This window comes from Myodes glareolus, chromosome 19, assembly GCF_982192425.1.
Source record: "Myodes glareolus chromosome 19, mMyoGla1.1, whole genome shotgun sequence".
Classification (NCBI taxonomy): domain Eukaryota; kingdom Metazoa; phylum Chordata; class Mammalia; order Rodentia; family Cricetidae; genus Myodes; species Myodes glareolus.
Window position 1 is genome coordinate 24,890,807 of NC_142044.1, and position 20,076 is coordinate 24,910,882.

Sequence of the window (20,076 nt, forward strand, 5' to 3'; positions counted from 1 at the left end):
GAAACTGCATTTGCTTTAGAGAATGTTGGTTCGGAGCTGGAGAGATGGATCAGTGGTTAAGAGCACGGGTTGCTCTTCCAGAAGTCCTGAGTTCGATTCCCAGAAACCACAAGGTGGTTCACAACCATCTCTAAAAAAGTCGGTTGGAAGGAGGATGGTTAAATAAGAAGTCAAAAAGAAAACTGCAATGGTAGGTTTCCACTGCAGAAACCTGGCCATGGAATTGATAATTGACCAGCTGCTCTTGAAAATCAGGCTACAGCACTGGAGAGAGTCATCCACCAGTCTGGGTCCACTGAGCAAGAAACAACCAGGTACAGAGTTAAGGGAGAACCCAGCTCTTGGAAAATGTCCTTTTATGAAATGCTTTGTTTGTGGGATATGGGACATGATTCCACATCCTGTCCTGATAACCCCGAAAGAGTCTATGTTGGTGGTACTGGCTCTGTAGAACATTATAAGATGGATTACCCTGGAGAGAGAATTTAGATCCAGTGGTCAGAATTGGCCACTTGGCAAAGGAGAAGTAATAAGACTAGGAAAAAATTCTGGATTTTTTTGCAGAAACCTAATGCAAAAGATCCCCAAAGATGCTCACTGTTTATAATGGGAATTCTGTTGCTAACTACAAACTTATCTATCATTCCTTTCCAAAGTGGACCATCTCTACAAGCTGGAGCTGAACTCTTTGGAGATAAGACTATGGATTATATTCTGTTCTGATGGTGGCAGGAAAAAAAAAAATCAGTACCCTGAATTCTATCAAGAACGTCTACCACTGTTTGGAGAAAAGTATGGGATGATTCAATTCCAGTCTCTAAAACACATTTTGTTTTATGGCATTCTCTATACACAGCTCAGCCTGATTTCTAACTAGCAGTCCTGCTGCCTCGGGCTCCTGGATGCTGAGATTATAGACAGGTATTTCTGTTCTCGTTTCCTTTCTGATATTGTAATAAAATGATCTGACCAAAACCTCCTTGGGAAGGGAAAGGTTTATTTTGGTTCTCAATTCCAAGTCATAATCTATCATTGAGGGGAATCAGGACAGGAACTCAAGGCAGGAACCTGGAAGCAAGAACCACAAAGAAATTCTGATTGCTGGCTCACTCTTTGGCCCCCTTACAGGCTCCTGCTTAGCTAGAGTTCTAATACAGCTAGGATTTCCCTGCCTAGGGATGGTGCTGCCCACAGTGGGCTGAGCCTTCCTGGTATATTAATAACCAACACAACCCTACACAGACAAGCCCACACCTCAAACTGATCTAGGCAGTTTCTTCATCAAACGCCTCCCACCAAATGACTCCAGGCTATTTTAGTCTTTCGAAACTAACCAGAACAACCTCCATGCTTGTCTAAATACATAATTTAGGGGTGGCAAGCTATCTCATGAATAAAGACCCTTGCCTTCAAGCCTGACAGCTTAATTTCGATTCCTTGAACCCACATTGTGACAAGTGAGAACCAGTTCTTCAAGCAAGAACCGCCTCCACTTGTACACTATGGTACACTATGGCATACACACACACACACACACACACACACACACACACACCAAATAAATAAATGTAATCTTTTCAGAAACCAAATTTATTTTGTTTTGTTTTGTTTTTTGAGACAGTATTTCTCTGTAGCTTTGAAGCCTGTCCTGAAACTAGCTCTTGTAGACCAGGCTGGCCTCAAACTCCCAGATACGCCTGCCTCTGCCTCCACAGTGATGGGATTAAAGGTGTGCACCGCCACTGCCCAGGCGAAAACCAAATTATGCGTTGAAGTGTACCATCCCAAACAAAGCATGCAGTCTTTCATTTACAGGTATAAATTTGCTTTTACAGTTTTATTATTAAAGTGTATTTTATTATAGTGCTTTCTTAATCAGAGTATCAATTTATTATAATAGAAATATATTTACAAGTCACCACAAAATCTACAATTTTTAAATTACGTTTACTATTTTTGTATTTTTTCAGAAAAGATGAAGTCCTTAGACTTGGGCTTCAAGTTCCAGTGGTCAGTGATCACGACCAAGCAGAAGAAGAATTCTGTTCCTCCCCCTGAAGTTTCACCATTTTCATTCATTCACATAGCCAGGCTCTGATTAAGAGAGAGACTTCTAGTACTTTTTAATGTTTTGCAGGCAACAAAAAGTTCAAACTGGCTTCAAATGTTTTGGCTCAAGTAACCAGAAACAACCACATAAGAAGAGTCTGTGTAGGGAGGAGGCCAACTCACAGGTCTGGGAGGAGGAGTGGAGTTCTGATGAGCTGACCACACACCTTGATCCATCTGCGCCTGAAGGGAATATATGATTGTGTAAGCAATAAATCAGAAGGCTTTTTAGTGCACTGTATAATGTGCTGTTTGCTTAGACAAGCTAGATGCTAGTTTCTATTGTTTACAGCTAAAAGAACCCTGGCCAGCAACAGGCTGAAGTGTTCCTGCTTGCCTTACAGACCAGGAGAAGACATGAAAAAAAGACTTTGAACCAAAGAAGAACAAAATCAAATTTTCCCATTAAAAGCATTGGTGGTCTTGGTTTCTTGGTCCTTCTGAAATGGCATTCATTTATTTAACCCACTAATATGTGCCATCCACTGCATCAGTGGGTTCAGGTGTAGACACTTGAGGAGCAATAACAATGGAAGGTCTCTGTTGTGAGGCTTATGTTCTAGGAAAGGAAAAAGACAATAGGGTTGGGGAGGGGGCTCAGTGGGTAAGAGTGCTTGCTGCGTAAGCACAAAGACCCAAGTCCAAATCCCTAAAATCTACATAAAATAAAAGGCCAGGCAGGGTCATGCGCGTGCTTGCAACTTCAGTGCTGTGAGAGACAGAGACAAGAGGATCTCTGGGGCTTGCTTGACCATTAGCCCAACTTCGAATTCAACGAGAGACCCTGCCTCAAGGAAACAAGGTAGACGGTGACAGAACAACACACCTGATATCCTCCTCTGGCCTCGATGCCCGTTTGCAGACATGAGCATCCACATATATGCATGCACATACAGCACACATACATAACACCCCACATACATACACACACACATACATAGACAGCAGTCAAATTATAAGAAGTCTGGTCATTGATCAGATGAGAAAGTTTGGTGAGTGATCTCCAACTTTCCAGATCAAACCAGTTAGCTTCACAGTCATAAACCCTGAAAGAGAATCAGGCTTTTCCTGGAAGCCATGTGTTCTCCCATCACCAGTTCTGCTGTAGAGAATTTCCACTTGGCATTGAGCTGGGTGAGCCATTGGTTTCCATAGGCTAAGACAGGCGTAGACAGACTGAAAAGAGCTGAAGAAGGGAGTTCTAGCCCTACCACCACTGAACCACCCTTCAGTGCTTCTAAGTCATAATACTTCAACCACCTGATGGGTTAGACGAGCAACACTTGCTTTCAGTGACTCCAAGAGCAACCAGGCGCATCATCCATCACCCAAGTCTCCACTGTAGACACTGACCACAACTGCTGACTCGAAACACATGGTGTGTGTGTGTGTGTGTGTGTGTGTGTGTGTGTGTGTGTGTGTGTGTGTGTTGAATTTGTTCTTAACTAATTTCATAAGCTAAGGTTCGTGGCACAACCAGTCCACCAGGTCTATCACATGAATGTGCTCATCAGAGAAGAAGGTATTTCTTTTTTACTGTTGGGTTATTCACTTTCCCTGATCTAGATTCCAGAGAACAGGGGTTCTATATAGATAGAACAGGGGTTCTATCCAGAGGTTCACCTCCTGGCCCAGGGTCCTGAAAATATTCAGGTTCTTAGATAGTGCGCAGTAAAAATAGGAATGAGTAAAGGGATTTCTCAAGTAAAGAAAAGAGGGTAATCGAGGCACACTTAATGAAAACAGAGACATCTGACCAGAACTCAAAATTTCAAAAGTGGCATTAAAACAGCACAGTCTGGAAGGAGCAGTGATGGACTATCAAGGTAAGAGACTTACGAGACTACAGTTGGAAGAAAAACCAAGGATAGTGTGAGAGCTGGCTTTAGGTTGGCGCACATAGGATCTGGGAACACAACAGACAACCACCCAGCAGGATGGCTCAGTGGGAACAGATGCTTGATGGAATTTCAGTCCTTAGAATGTAGCATGGGGGCCCGGCTTGTTGGGGTTTCTGTCCCTCCCAGTACCCCACAACCGGCATACCCCAAGGAAAATCACGCACAAGACTCCATAAGATTCTAAACTGATTGGCCCATTAGGTCAGGCTTCTTGTTAACTCTTATAACTTATGTTACCCCATCATCCTTATCTATGTTAGCCACATGGCGTGGCTCCGTACCTTTCTCAGCTGGGCAAGTTACATGCTGCCTCTTCGGTGGTCTGCGCAGGAGTGGCAGAGGAACCTCCCTGCTCCCCAGAATTCTCCTGTTCTCATTGCATCACCTCTACTTCCTGTCTGGTTTTCCCGCCTATACTGCCTGCCTGGCCAATCAGCGTTTTATTAAAATATGATTGACAGACTACAGACAATTCTTCCGCATCACTTAGAACCCACATGGTGGAAGGAAAGAGTTGACTCTTGCAAGTTGTCCTCTGACAAGCCGCCAAGCAACCAATCTAAAAAATAGTAACTAAAATCATCTACTGCACACAGCATCCCACCCCCAAACCCATGCTGGAGAAGAGTACAGCGCTGGACAAACTAGACAAACTCCTCTCTAAGCAAGTGTTCAAACTCAGCAGCATCAGATCCAAGTGCACTCAGGTGTATGAGAACAGAACTTCGGAACTGCGGTATATTTCCACAACCTCAGTAGAATGGCGGGGGGGGGGGGGGAATGAGACATAAAAATGGAGGGAGAGTCTACAAAGTACTCCTTGAAATTGAAGTTCATATAAACATGGAAGACTGTCACAGATTCAAAGAAAGATGGAGACATGGCAACCGAAGGCATTGTAGCATTTTGACCTCAACTCTGGAAAAGCAAGCACACCAATGGAAGGTCATGTGCAGTTTAGTTAATAAGTGAGGTACTAAGGCTGTTCTCTTGGATTTGGCAAATATACCACGACGGGATAGCAGCCTCACAGAGAATTAAAACAGTGTGGGAAGTGGGTTGCTTTCCAACTTTTCCATAAATTTTAATTATTCCAAAAACTTTGAAATTTGTTTTAATTAATTTCTAAAGAAAGCCAGGTGTAACTGTACACATCTGTCACCCCAGCTCCAGCAGCGCTCCCAGCCCCCCAGGCAAGGTGGAGGAGCCTACCCTCCCTTGTACTACAACCAGTGAGGGGCAGAACCAGTTCTCCCATTCTCAAGATCCCGGGACCAGCAGGTCTCAAGGGATGGGGGCAGGGCATCTTTCTCTTACTCATGCCACCTCATGGCAGATGAGGGGGAACACGAACAGCTCTTCTGCCCTTGTCCCCTCCTGGCTGGCTCACCTGCACCCCTGCCAAGAGGGTCAGCCCTACTGCGCATGCTCCCTGGGGGGGGCAATGCCAATTCTGCCACTCTCATGCCGTCAAGGCCAGATCTCCCACCCATCATAGGCTAGGAGGGGCAGGAAACGGGAGAGGTCTTCTCTTCCTAGCCCACTCCCAGCGTGGAAAATGAGAACGGGGCCAGATCTCTGATACGCTTTCATGGGGGCAGATCACCTGCGCCGCTGTCAATAAGGTCAGCTCTACTCTGCTGCCAGGGCAAAGTACAGGGCCCTCTCTTCTGAGTGCTGCAGCCAGTGAGGGGCAGAGTCGCCTCTCCTGCTCTTGCGACCCCCATGACCAACTTCGGCAAGGGATGAGGGGCAAGGGTGTAGTATCTCTCCCTTGCTCATGCCGCTGAAGGACAGACGACAGTGGGGTTCACTCCCCCACTCTCACACCTTCAGGGCCGGCTCCTCTGTACCCAGGCAACAGGGCGCAGGCCTACTGTCCTGCTAGCAAGGTCAGCCGAGAGCGCTTCAGTCCCAGTGGGGCGAAAGGCAAAGTCATTTGTTCCCTGAACAGTCTGAACGGGACCGTATTTCTAGTGTCATCTTTTTCTTCTTAAAAGGTTCATTAGAAGACCGTTGTCTTGCAGACTTCATGGAGAACTAGGTTAGAGAGCCACAGGTCACAAGGTACCCAGGTGAGCAGACAGTGATGAGAACTGACCGCTGGATCTTGAAACGATCTTTTTACGTTTAAAAATAAAAATATGTATAAGTAAATCACTTCTTTGGAGATCAGCTTTCTCATCTATACATTGGGGGGACCAGCAATACACTATCCTGTCTTTTACGATGCCATCTCTGTCACCCAGATCCCCACTTAATAGCAGTCTCAACCCTGAAATATTGCATCCTTGACATGGACTCAGTGCCCCAGGGACAAATTCTGCTGCTTTGGTCACTAAGGTTCTGAATTTAAAACCCCAGGTAGCTCTCACCCTCCCCAGTGGAACTATTCCAGCCCTGTTGTTCACACTACCCGCCTCCCACAAGAACTATAGTTGTTTAGAACCAAATCACTAGGGAGCGAGATAATGAGGCTTTGAAATTACCAACATTACTCAAGCCCAAAGCTCAGATGGCTGCATTCAGAGCTTCCCACGGTGGAATGAGAATGGCATGAAGATACCAAGTGCTACGTTTCCAGGACTGGAAGGAGAGAAGGGAAGCTGGACCATTGCTCTCACTGCTCAGATAGAAGCGGAGGCTGCGTGCAAAGGGGGCGTGTCTACAGAGCCATCCAGAAACGGAAGAAACCCCCACCCTGCTTGTCTTCCTCACTTACCTGCACCCTCATGAGGGCTCTGTGAGGCCATAGAACACAGGTTGTTGTTTCAGAGGAAGAGGCTGAGTCTTTAGATTGTGGGCATCCAGAGTGTGGACAGATACTAAAGAGCCTGGTAGAGCACCCAAAAGGAAAAAGTCCTGTGTCGCCCAGCTCTCGGCTGGGTGTCTAGAGGCAAATCAGAACCTTTCTGCACTTCAGTTTCCTCCTCTACAAAATGCTTAAGGCAATATAGAAAAACAATATTCCTCAGTCTCTGTCACAAAGGAATGACAAACGCAATGATAGTGACACTAAGTACCCCAATTTGTGAGTGTGAGTGTATATGTATGTGTACGTGTTTGAGTGTGCAAGTGTGTGTGAATGCATTTGTGTATATGTGTGTTTGTATATATGTGTGTGTGTGTCTGTGTATATATATATATATGTGTGTGTGTGTGTGTGTGTGTGTGTGTGTGTGTATTTCATTGTTTTGTTTTTCTCTGTGTTGTAGCTCTGGCTGTCCTGGAACTAACTCTGCAGACCAGGCTGGCCTCAAACTCACAGACATTTACCTGTCTCTGCCTCCCAAGTACTGGGATTAAAAGCATGCACCACCACTGTTCAGCTCTTATTTTACTATCCTATAAAAGGATCCCTCACTAGACCAGAAGCTCACCATTTTTGGCTAGGCTAGTTGCCACAGTGCACCTATCTCTACCCCTAGATGCTTTGGGCAATTTGGAATGCTGGAGATTTGAACTCAGGTCCTCACTACCTGCGCTTTGATCAATATGCTGTGTATACTTATAGATGGGCATGGTGGTGCACGCCTTTAATTCCAGCACTGGGGAGGCAAAGTCAGGTGGATCTCTGAGTTCCAGGCCAACCTGGTCTGCAGAGAGTTGCAGGACAGTCATAGCTACACAGAGACATCCTTTCTCAAAAAGAAAAAAAAAAGTATACTTGTATCATCAAAACATCAGTCTGGATCTCCAAAACCTATACACAACAAAGCGTCAAACAAGTAAATAGAGAACAGTGGTATGGACATGGTAGCTGGATCATGACACAGAGCAGCCTACGGGTCAAATGAAAGAAGGCATCAGGCTTGACACAGGCTCTTGACCATCCGGCTGAGCACAGGTATACTGGAAGCTGCATCAGGGACTGGCTTCCATTCCACTCTAGTATTTGACTTAAAGATGTCTCACCAGCATCCATGGGGCACTAAGAGCTCTTGATGCCTGGTTTCCGGGCAACTCCCTTTCTTTCATTTCCCCTTTCTTTCCTTCCTTTTTTTTTTCATCCCAGGAAAAGTGTCCGGGTCACTTCAGACACACAACACTTCTGTGCGAGCGGCAAAGAAATCCACGGTCACAGAAGGTGACCTGCTAACTCAGGCACCTTGCTTTATGACCCATCCTTCACAGCTCCTTCAGCTCAGCTTTACCCAGTCCCCAAAGACAAGACCCAAATGCTGAGGGCGGGTGGGGCTATTGTTTCCTTTAAAACAGAGACTCTCCTGCTGATCTGAAATCGTAACGTCCTGGTATGAGACAGCAAGACAACAGCAGAGTTCTGGTTCTGCTGGGCTTTCTTCATGATCGACAAGACTAAAGAACGTGATTCATTCTCCCGGCCGGAAAGACGTCATTCTGTTTTTCAAATGTTTATAACATTTTATTATGTGTGTGTGTGTGTGTCCATTTACATACATGCATGTATGCCATGGTATGAGTGTGGAGGTCAGAGGACAGTGTGTGGAGCTGATTCCCTCCTTCCACAGTAGGGGTCTTGGGGACCAATGCAACACTATTTCGGATACTCTCATTCTGTTTTCCCAGTGAATGCCTTTCTCCTAAGCTAAGTCCAACAAGCCACATAGTCACACTTACATCTCTGAAAACACTTCTTGTTTTTGAGGGAATGGGTGGTTTCACTATATACATGCAGCTGCATCAAGCTCACAGATCTCTGCCTCTTGGCCCCACCATACCTAGCTTCTCTAGCATTCTTATCCATAGATGTATTTGATGGCAAAAAAGGCTTTCTACCTACCAACTCTGGTTCTGCGTTTCATTTTATCCCTCTGCTGGGTCATCCAAAGATATGTCTGCTGGCCTATTAGGGTACAGATGGCATTAAGGAGATAGCTGTTGAAAGAAACATGGCAGCATGTAAGGAGTAAGAAGAGATGGTATTTAATGAGCACTTACTAAGGAACACACACTGAAAGACTATCACGGGAGTTATTCTCTCGGTCAGTCTTCTCAAGAGTTCTCCAAGCTGGTGATGGTGCGCGTGCCTTTAATCCCAGCACTCAGGAGGTAGAGGCAGGTGGATCTCTGTGAGTTCAACGCCAGCTTGGTCTACAGAGCGAGTTCCAAGGCAGCCAGGGATACATGCAGAGAGACCCTGCCTCGAAAAACAAAAAACAACAACAACGAAAACAAAAAGCACCATTCTACAAGAGAGATAGGTTATCTTCAGTCTAGGGAAACACAGGCTTCACCCAAAGCTCTATGTTAAAGCCAACTGCACTGTCTGACTCATCCATGAAGGATGTTCACGGCAACAGCTGAGTGGGCTGTTAACAGCAGTGTCCTGCGGATCCCTGCATACCTTGTCTCTTACAAGAACAAATGGGGGTCTCCTCCTCTGCCCGCTCCAAATGCTGCACTTAATTGGTATCTTTCAAGAAGGCTGGTTACTAGACACATTCATCTTTAAGGGAAATTCAGCTTTGAAAAAGAAAAAGAAAACAGAGCCAAGTACGGGAACACACATTGCTAATTCCAGCACTTGGGAGGCTGAGACAGACGGATAACAAATTGGAGGGCATCTCTTACTATGTAGATGTGTCTAAGATAGCCTCGGGTATATAAAGGGACATTGTCTCAAGTGGGGGAAAGGAAACGAGCCACATTTGCCAGTGGCAATCCAATAACCACAGTTTGTGTTCCTCTTCCTACCGTCTTCAGATCTCTGTTTACCATGTGCTTGATGCTAGGCAAGTTCTTTTTTGTTTTGCTTTATTTTTGTTATTTGAAAAGCAGAATCTCTCTACATAGCCCTGGCTGTCCTGGAACTAGGTATTCAGACCAGGCTGGACTTGAACTCACAAAGATCCACCTGCCTCTGCTTCCCAAGTGCTGGGATTAAAAGTGTGTGCCACCATGCCCAGCCCCTAGGTGAGTTCTTAAACATGCCCAGGCTGTGCTTAACTCCTTGGAAACACATAAAGAAGAATGAGAGTCTTCTGATTAACACATGTGAGTGTGTGGACAGAGAGAAAATGCTGGGAATCTCTCTGTCCTCACAGTATGTCCCTGGGTTTGACTCTATGATGCCACTTAAACACCACGACCAGTATCTCAAGACCCTTTGCACATGGAAGAGTACACCAGGCCAGACAATGGTGGTGCGGGCTTTTAATCCCAGCACTCAGGAAACAGAGGCAGGCGAATCTCTGTGAGTTCGAGGCCAGCCTGGTCTACAGAGCTAGTTCCAGGACAGGCTCCAAAGCTGCTACAGAGAAACCCTATCTTGAAAAACCTAAGTGAATTAATTAAACAAACAAACAAACAAACAAATAATAGACCAAGCACTCTCCTGCTTCTCCCAATATCCCCCACAGTAGGTTCTAACTTAAGGTTTTTACAGAGAAGAAATTCTGCCTGTAAACTTAGCTAAAATAAGCATCTGGAACAACCAGCCCCCCACTCCAGCATGCCCCAAGGCGTCTCCAATGGTATCTTTCATTAGCTTAGGTCCTATGGTACATGAACCAGGAAGGAGCTGTCTCCAGCAGCCCTTTGATTATATTGCTAGCTCTAACCATCATTTACAGGAGGGTGGGTCCCTAGTCTAAGAATGCAGGGGGGTAGGGGGCGGGGGGAGCTAAGAATTGATAGTCATAGCATACGTCCTTCTCTCCTATCTGCAAATCCCATTGTCAACAGTTTTATTGAGGACATTCCAACTGCACCTTTTTTTTTAATCCTCACCAGTAAATGCTTTTATTCTGTCTTTCTTGAGATCCTTTAGAAAAATGCATGCAGGCATTTTTTAATGGGTATATCAGTTAGATTTCTGCTGTTTCTGTAATTATTATTGTTGTACTCGCCACCAGTCAAAGAAATCCTTAGTAAAGCAAAGTGTATATTTTAGAATGAGATCAAGTCCAGTGCGGAGACGGGTCCAGCTAATTTGGCACTCTTCCATATGGCAGAGACAAAGCATACACGGTCATCTTCCTTGCCTCTAACTTAACACTGTGCATCCAAGCCTTGCTGATGTTTCTGACGTGGTAATTCTACTTTGACTCCACTCTATGATTCAAACAGAATCCCCACATACTGAAAAAAAAAATTGTCCTTAAAGATATTCATGTCAGTATTATTTACCAAGGCAAATCTGTGGAGCAATTACACACTACTTTTTTGATCAACTTGAGTGTATGTGCTTTTGAAATGAGCACCAAATGATACTTTTTTAAAATAAAGTGGTTACGTGAGCTATTTTACAATTACCATTAAACAATTTCATAGCCATTTAAAATTTTGCCTTCAATTATGCCAGCAAATTTTATAATGTAGTATTGAATAGAGGGGAAAGGGGATATAAATGTGTGTGTGGAGGGTGATTATCACTACATTAAAATGACAATTTAAAAGAAAATTTAAAAGTCACTAGTTCACGCTATTTTGGAAGGTACGGAGTTGTTCTGATATAAGTAGGCAGGTCTGAGAAGCCTCTCACAAAATTCAGAAAATGAAAAATGTGTGTCACTGTGGGGGTGGCTTTGAGGCCTCCTACGCTCAAGCTATACCCATTGACACAGTTCATTTCCTGTCGCCTGTGAATCAAGATGTAGAACTCTCAGATCCTTCCCCAGAACTATACCTGCCTGCATCCCACCATGTTTCCCACCATAATGGACTAAACCTCTGACACTGTAAGCTACCCCCAATTAAATGAAATTGGCAGGTAAATTGGATCGAACTAGAAAAAAATGAGGTAACTCAAACCCAGAAAGACAAATAAGGTATGTATTTGTTTATATCTAGATATAAAAACTTAAGTCATTGATAACCAAGCTGCAATCTGTAGAGCCATAAAGTATAGAGTAAGGGATGGGGTGGGGGGGCAGATAAATATCCATAGGAAAGAGAAATAGAATAGATAGTTATAGATGGATGGTTGAGGAACTAGAATAAGAGGATCAAATGAGAAGGTGGAAGAAGGGGGGGCGACAAAAGAGGAACTACAGAGAAACAGTTAAAATTAAGGGTCATTTGAAGGGTAGTATGGGAAACTAATACATACAAGCTTCCTAAATAAAACAGATAAACATGAAAGTGATCTAATGAAATTGTCAAATAATGCAGGAGACAGAACCCCAGCTGGCCATCTCTTGTCACCAAATAAAGCTTCCATTACTGAGACTGGGTTACATCTAAATGAGATGTCAGCCAAAGTTGGTTCCGTGGGACCCTCCCCCAATCAACTGAGGTTATTGTCAAGACTACAGCAAAACCACCTGATGTCTGGTTTGATTTCAATCCCACTCCACAAGATAGAACCCATACCCAACACTGCTTGGGTGACCAAAAAATAAAAGTAGATAGCCCAGGGACCTAGGGAAGAACCAAATACTACTGTTCTAGAACAAATAAATAAACAGATCAATAAAATGACTCCTAATGACATTCTACTATATTCACATATCAGTGCTTTGTTGAGCCATCATCAGAAAAGCTTCCCCCTGCAGCAAATAGGAACAAATACAAAGACCTATAGCCAGACATTATGCAGACAGTGAGAGACCTTAGAATATTCACCCCTAAATGGTACATCTCCAACAAATCCCTGCAGAAGAGGAGGCAGTAAAAGTGTAAGAGCTAAAGGGGATGGAAAATAGCAGGAAGACAAATCCTTCTAAATCAACAAGATGGATACACATAGGAATTCCCAGGGATTGTGGCAGCACAGACAGGACCTACACAGGTCTGTACCACGTGGAGCTCTAGAGCTCAAAGGAGAAGTGGACACATGTTCCACCCCTACCCTAGAAGTAATCTCAAAATGATAACCACTTGCAAATGAAAATTTCATCTTCTCCAAGGGAGTCTCACTGGAAAACCAAGCTACTCTTAAGGGTAGGCCCCTTGGCCAGCAGTAGATAGCCAATAGAAAATGAAGTCAACAGCTTCTTTGGAGGTTTGTTTGTCTCATATTGTCATGAAAGAGCTTTTTGGTTTTTTTTAATTTCATCTTTTTATTTAAATTTATATACTTTTTTTGTTGTCTATGTTTTCTTTCTCACCAGGTCCCACAATCGTTCAATCCCAAAGAAATACACAGAGTCTATATTAATCATAAACTGGTAGCTCAGGCTTCTTGTTAACTCATAACTTATATCAGCCCATAATTCTTGTCTGTGTTAGCTATGTGGATTGGTACCTTTTTCAGCAAGGCAGTCACATCTTGCTAGCTCTGTGTCTGGCTTCCTCTGTGTCTCAGAGACAACTGCAGAATGAAACTATCCTCTTCCCATAATTCTCATTGCCATACCTCTACTTCCTGCCTGGTAACTTCCTGCCTGACAGCTGGCCAATTAGCATTTTATTAAAAATAATACAACCGACAGGATAAAAGGCAATTATCCCACAGCACTTTCCCCCTCTTTTTTTTAAACAAGAACTCTGAATCTAATATCTTTTGTTTAGTTTTTCTCCTGTTCCACATAAGTTTTTAATCTTTTTTACAAAGATTAACTAAGACTGTATAATTAGGGGTGACAGACCCTGAAGGTAGACATGCACTAATTGAGTCCTTGGCTTTTGAAAATGTCAACTTAGAATGTAAGAAGATCCTTGGGCCTTTAAAAGTTAGATCAGCACCCATAGATAAATGGATCTTGTATACAATGAATGTTGAAACATTTGACCATAATATTGAAGTTTGGGTAGGAGAAGCGATTTCCAAATGCTATGAGGAGACACCAAAATGCCAAATGTTTTAATTGTGGAAAAATAGGACATCTAAGAATGGACTGTAGACAAGGAATTCCTAAGAATAATGCCTCCTCTAAGAATGGCAAGAATAGGAGGACTCAGCCTTCTGGTATATGTAGGAGGTGTGGCAAAGACTGACATTGGACTAATGAATGTAGGTGAATAAGAGACAGACGAGGCAACCTGATACAACCTGGAAACTCCTTGGGGGGCCTCTCACAGGCTCCAATGTCAAACAAGGCCCAGTCATTCCCAGTCACTGTGGAGAACATATCTCACCAGAAAAATTAAACAATCCAGTGCCTACGATGAAAAACCATACTGTTCTGGATAATGGAATAGACCTGGAGGATAAGTCAAAAACTCCAGTAGGAAAAAAAAACTCCAGTAGGAAATAGAAAGCATATATTTTGGCAGATTTCTATAAATAATCAAAGACCAAAGCTAAGAGTGTGTATAAATGACATTGCAATTGAAGGATTACTAGACACAGGTGCAGTTGTGACTACCATTACTCCAGAATCTTGGCATTCAGATTGGCCTCTTCAAGAGGCAGATATTCAATTCCTATGAATTGGAACCTTATCTCAAGTAAAACAAAGCATGAGGTGGGTTGAATGCATAGGGCTAGAAGGACAGAAAGGAAGGCTGAGGCCAGTTAGCTAATACCATATTGAATTTATGGGACCATTACCTATTGAAGCAATGGAATACCCAGGTTAACATTCCTGCAGTTCCCAAAACTTATGCTTCTGGGAAGGATATTATTGAATATTATAAACAAAGATCTCCAGCCATTCAGGCTGTACAAGAACACAAAACAACTAGCAAACCTTCAGAGTTACTAATGGCCTTGCCTTTAAAATGGTTAACTGAGAAATCCATATGGTTTAAACAATGACCTTTAACCATTGGGTTAAACAATGGAAGACAAATTGTAGTCTCTAGAACAGCTGGTACAGGAGCAACTACATAACTACATACTCACCATATTGAAGAATCAACCAGTCCTTGGAATTCTCCTGTATTTGTTGTTAAAAAGAAATCTGAAAAATGGAGAATGGTAACAGATCTAAGAGCTATCAAGGTTATTCAACTTATGGACCCTCTACAATCTGGAATTCCTCCGCCTTCTCTATTACCAAAAGGATGGCCTCTTATAGTTATTGATTTAAAGAATTGTTTCTTCATTATACCTTTACAAGAAAATGATCAAGAAAAATTTGCTTTTACAGTACCTATTTATAATAATTCTCAGCCTGCTAGGAGATACCAGTGGACCGTCCTCCCACAGAAAATGCTCAGTAGTCCCACCCTGTACCAATACTTTGTAAATCAGCCATTGGAAATAATATGCAAGCAATTTCCTAAGTCTATAATTTAGCATTACATGGATGACATTTTGTTATCTGACTCAAATGCATATACTTTAGAAAGAATGTTTGAAGAAGTAAAAAAAAGTTTTGCTTAAATGGGGATTACAAATTGCTCCTGAAAATAAAAAAAAAGAGGAGATTCTTTCAATTACCTAGGTTACAAAACAGGTTTCCAGAAAATTAGAACATAAAAGGCACAAATTTGGAGAGACCAATTGTGTACTCTTAAGGACTTTCAACAATTGTTAGGAGATATTTCCAGTCTATGACCAGCTGTTGGGATAACACCTGACCTGATAGTTCATTTAAACAAAACCTTAGATGGTGACAAAAATTTAAATACTCCCAGAGAATTAACAGCTGAAGTGGAAAAATAACTGATGGTCATTGAAGAGAAATTACAGGAGGCACATGTAGATAGAGTGAATCCAAATCTTAACTGTATTCTGGGTCATATTGCCTTCCAGAATTTCCCCTACAGGAATTTTAATGCAGAGGGAAGATATTATCTTAGAATAGATCTTTTGACCACATAAACCAAGTAAAAAATTAAAAATGTATGTGGAAAAAGTCTTTGAATTAATCATAAAAGGAAAATTGAGACTTTGTCTAGTAGTAAGTATATACCCAGCAGAGATTATAGCTCCTTTTACTGCTGATGAAATTTAAAAAAACTTGGAAATACAATGAACCTTGACAAAGCACTTGTGCTGATTTCTTAGAAGAAATTAATAGTAATTATCCCAAAAGTGATAGAATTAACCTTATAAAGAGAACTACTTGGATTCTTCCCCAAATTGCATGTGATGCACCAATAACTGGAGCCTGCACATTTTATACAAATGCAAATAAATCAGAAAAGTCAGGTTACAAATCAGAAGAATTAAGTAAAGTAGAACAAAGCACTTGTAATTCTGTCCAAAAGGCAGAATTATATATTATTCTCATGGTACTAAGGGATTTTAAAGAACTACTCAATATAGTTACTGATTCATGATATGTAGAAAGAGTTGTCTTACATATTGAAACTGTTGAATTTATACCAGATGATATAGAATTGACTTCATTGTTTATACAGGTTCAAGATATAATCAGGAATAGGCTTTGTCCAATATACATAACACACATCCAACCCCACACAGATCTGCCAGTTCCTCTAATACAAGTTAATGCAGAAGTTGATTGATTATTGATTGAAAGTGTGCTGAAGGCCTCAGAATTTCATAAGAAACATTATGTCAATAGCAAAAGTTTAAAGAAGAGTTTTCCATTGCATGGTAACAAGCTAAGGAGATTATAAAGAGATGTCCTACTTGCTCTTTTTATAATCAAACACTATTACCAGCAGGGAGTAACCCAAAGGGTACTCAAAGAAATGAGAACTGGCAGATCGATGTGTTCCACTTTACAGCATTTGGAAAATTGATATATATACACCATACCATTGACACTTATTCAGGTTTTCAATGGGCAACTGCCTTGAGCTCAGAAAAGGTTGATTCAGTAATCATGCATTTATTAGAAGCTATGGCTGTCATGGGTATACCTGCACAAATAAAGACAGGCTATGGTCCAGCATATGTGTCTAAGAAAGTGAAACAGTTTTTTGCTTATTATAATATAAAACATATTACTGGTACACCAAATAATCCTACAGGTCAGTTATGAAAAGATCAAATCAAACTATAAAGGATATTCTAAACAAACAGAAAGGGATAAAAAATAACCCCAGAAATAGATTGCATAATGTTTTATTAACTTTGAATTTTCTTAATGTTAATGAGAAATTAACAACAGCAGCAGAGAGACATTGTATAACAGAAAAAACTTCTGAATTAAATCAGTTGGTATATTATAAGGATGTGCTGATCTCACAATGGAAACCAGGAGATATGTTATGTTGGGGAAGGGGTTTTGCTCTTGTTTTCACAGGAGAAGAAAATTTTGATGGATACCATCAAAACTGACAAAAATTCATTTTGAAAAAGAGAAACCTCTTGAGAAAGAGAAATGACAGCTCATCCACAGAAGTGACAATTGTACATGTGGTAAGAAAACCTCATAAGGGTTGTCTTTGCAGTAAAATATTCATCTTTTATGAATATTCATCAATATTCATATGGAGAGACCTTGGACATCTAGATGCCTAAAGATAAAAAGATAGCTGACCAGAAAGAATCAATAAGCAAAGAGAAATCTGCCTTATGATGCTGTATTATCTGCATGCTAAAATTTGATTCTTTGGAACACATATATATCTCTACTGAAAAATAAAAGCTGGCTTTGGAGTTGGACAATGGCTATCCTTCTCTAAATCCAATCATGTTGTTAAAAGAAAAATTCAGAATTTCTATCTCACGTCAGGAGTCATCTGGTATGGGACAGAAAGAAGATAGATTTTAAGGAAATATTTTACTTTTCTCCATGCCTATTTTGTTTATATCGTATATTTCATTGAATATATGTCTATATGAATAATGCTTAAGTTTTCCACAATGAACAGTAGATTTTCCTGCAGTAATCTCTGAAGCTTCCAGAAAGAAGATGGGGCCCCATAACAATGACTCCACCTGGTTGATATAATGTCATGATGCTAATAGTGCTACTATGAGATGGGTTTTTGGGGACCATCTGTGGAAATGGTGCACCTTCTTACAACATTCTGGACAGATCTCCAAATAAGAACTTCAAAACAAACAAACAAACAAACAAAAAGACCCTATTGACTACTCAGTGACCATTTGTAATTATACAAAACAGCAATCTTGAAACTTAACCATCATTTTACTTTTATGGGATCACATAGAAAAAACATCACCCCCATGACAGCAGGAAGCAGTTCTAGAAAGCGACATCCCCTCTCCCAACAAAATTTGTCCTCCTGGTTACAGATACCATTTAGGGGTTGATTATTACTCGCATAGGGTTGGGGGTTGGAGTAGAAATTATGTAAGCCTAGAGATCTCAAAAAAAGGGGGAAGATGGAATGGAATAACAGGTAATTTAGTGTGAACTTATTCACACCAATAATAATAATAATAGTAAGGAATAGCATGAATACTTGTGAGCTATTACTTATGGACAATTTACACTGGTATAGTTTTTTGTATATTGATACAAGTTCAAATTATATTGGTTATTTCTGTTTACAATATTTGTATACCTATGCAAAGTTATTTTGTAATATTGCATGCATGAATGTTTAAGACATTTTATATATTGAAACAATTTTAAGATATATTTATCCTATTGAATTATTTATTTTTACCTCTGATTAAGATATTTATATATTTTTTACATTTTGATGTCATTGTCCTTCTTTATTGCACAGTTGTTTAAAGAGTGTTTAATTTTCTGATATGAAGTCTTAAGCTTTAAGTTATATAGGTATTAAGTATTATAGGTCAGTAGTCATTCATGTTTGTTATACTTTTAGGTTCTTTAGATACATAGAGGTTGTATGCTGCAAAGATGGGTAACCTTCAGCCACTTCAAAGACCTATAGAACATGACATTTAAATAACTTAGGATTCTGTTGATGTAAGACATGATTGATCCTGGCAGCATCCATCTATTCCTGAGAGTGTTGAGCACTAAAGACACTCTACTTGGAATCTGTCTTCTTCTTGGCACAATGGCCTTTGGGCAAGAAACTGCCCATGCCTTAACCCCTGACAAAGTGCATGATATCCAGACTAAACAAGCAGGATACAAGAAAAAAGGCTGTCAAATCTTGCCAAGACAGGGTAAGATGGTTTTGAAAAATTTCCTGCCTCTGAAAATGGTCTGCAAGTTACTCTAGGCCTTAGCCAAATTGGTTGCTCCAACACTGCAAATGACTTTGGGTGATTGCTCAGATAGCCAGTTGTCTCTGTCATCTACTGCACATTTTGGAAGCTGCTTGATTGCACTTCATGCCTACTCAAGTAATATTATCGCCCTTCTCAGGCCTTCAATGAGGTTGAAGATTAGATAATTATAGTTACCATCCTCTTATAATCTAGCCAAGTCATTTCAAATACAAGACTTAGATTCCTTAGGATAGAATATTTATTAAAACATTTAGCCTACGTTCCTTGCTAATATTGTTTGTACTGGTTGTAATTCTAATCTTATACTTGTTATCTGTTCCTAGTGTTTATGGGGTTTGGAACTCTCTTATTTAAACAAAAGGGGGAGGTGCTGTGGGAGCTCCTTCTGCTCCTTCAGCCAATAGCCTTTAAGATACCAGCCCACTTGAGCTTGGTCTTTTATACTATAAATGCAGCTGTAAAGCCTGTGCTCGCTCTCTTGCTTCCAGCTCTCGCTTCCAGCTGCTAGACTCTGTTCCTGTTCCCCATTAGTGCAGAGGACTGTGATCTAGAACAGTGATCTATAAGTCTCCCCTAAATAAATAACACTTTATCATACATAATTCTGAACTAGTTTGGGATTATTTTGTATCTTCCACCATCACTTTTCCTTTTCTCTTTTAACGCTGCAGGTCTTTTGCATATGTATTATGAATTCCAGATTAGTGTTTTTGTGGGATTCCTGAGTTTTTGAACAATTGGAGTTTTGTTTCTTGTGCCTTTTCTTGGGCTTTTTTCCTTCTGCTTGCTTATTTTGTCCAATCCCAATGTGTTAGTGTTTATCATATTATAATATATTATATTATGTTATATTATATTATAATTATCCCTTAAAAGCCTATTGTTGTTGGTAGTTTATTGAGATGGGGTTTCATTGCATCTTTAGAGCCTGTCCTGGAACTCACTCTGTAGATCAGGCAGTCCTCAAACTCACAGAAATCCACCTACCTCTGCCTCCTGAGTGCTGGGATTAAGGCACATGCCACCATTGCTTGGCTGTGTGTTGTTTTTTTAAAGAGAAAGAAAGGGGTATATTTGATTAGAAGGGGAGCTGGGGAGAACCTAGGAAGAATGGTCAGAGGGGAAACTGTAATCAGGATATATTGTGTGAGGAAA

The 20,076-nt window shown here is 41.2% G+C and overlaps 1 protein-coding gene across 13 annotated transcripts in view; it reads right to left on the reverse strand.

The window, feature by feature from the left end:
• The window catches only part of LOC146891081 (uncharacterized), a 135,160-nt gene that overhangs the window by 60,377 nt on the left and 54,707 nt on the right, over positions 1 to 20,076 (reverse strand). For 7 of the 13 annotated variants that reach the window (XR_014998003.2, XR_014998004.2, XR_014998007.2 and 4 more), the window contains one exon: positions 2,233 to 2,292. The exons of 4 other annotated variants lie outside the window; for them this stretch is intronic. Coding sequence is in view for 2 of the 9 variants with exons in the window: in XM_087898820.1 (XP_087754946.1) it covers positions 2,233 to 2,292 (60 nt within the window). In the remaining 7 variants the exon portion in view is untranslated. Of the gene's footprint in view, positions 1 to 2,232; positions 2,293 to 8,772; positions 8,867 to 14,721; positions 14,780 to 20,076 lie in introns of those variants that run through there. 2 more of the 13 variants (XR_014998010.2, XM_087898818.1) reach the window with 2 other exon arrangements.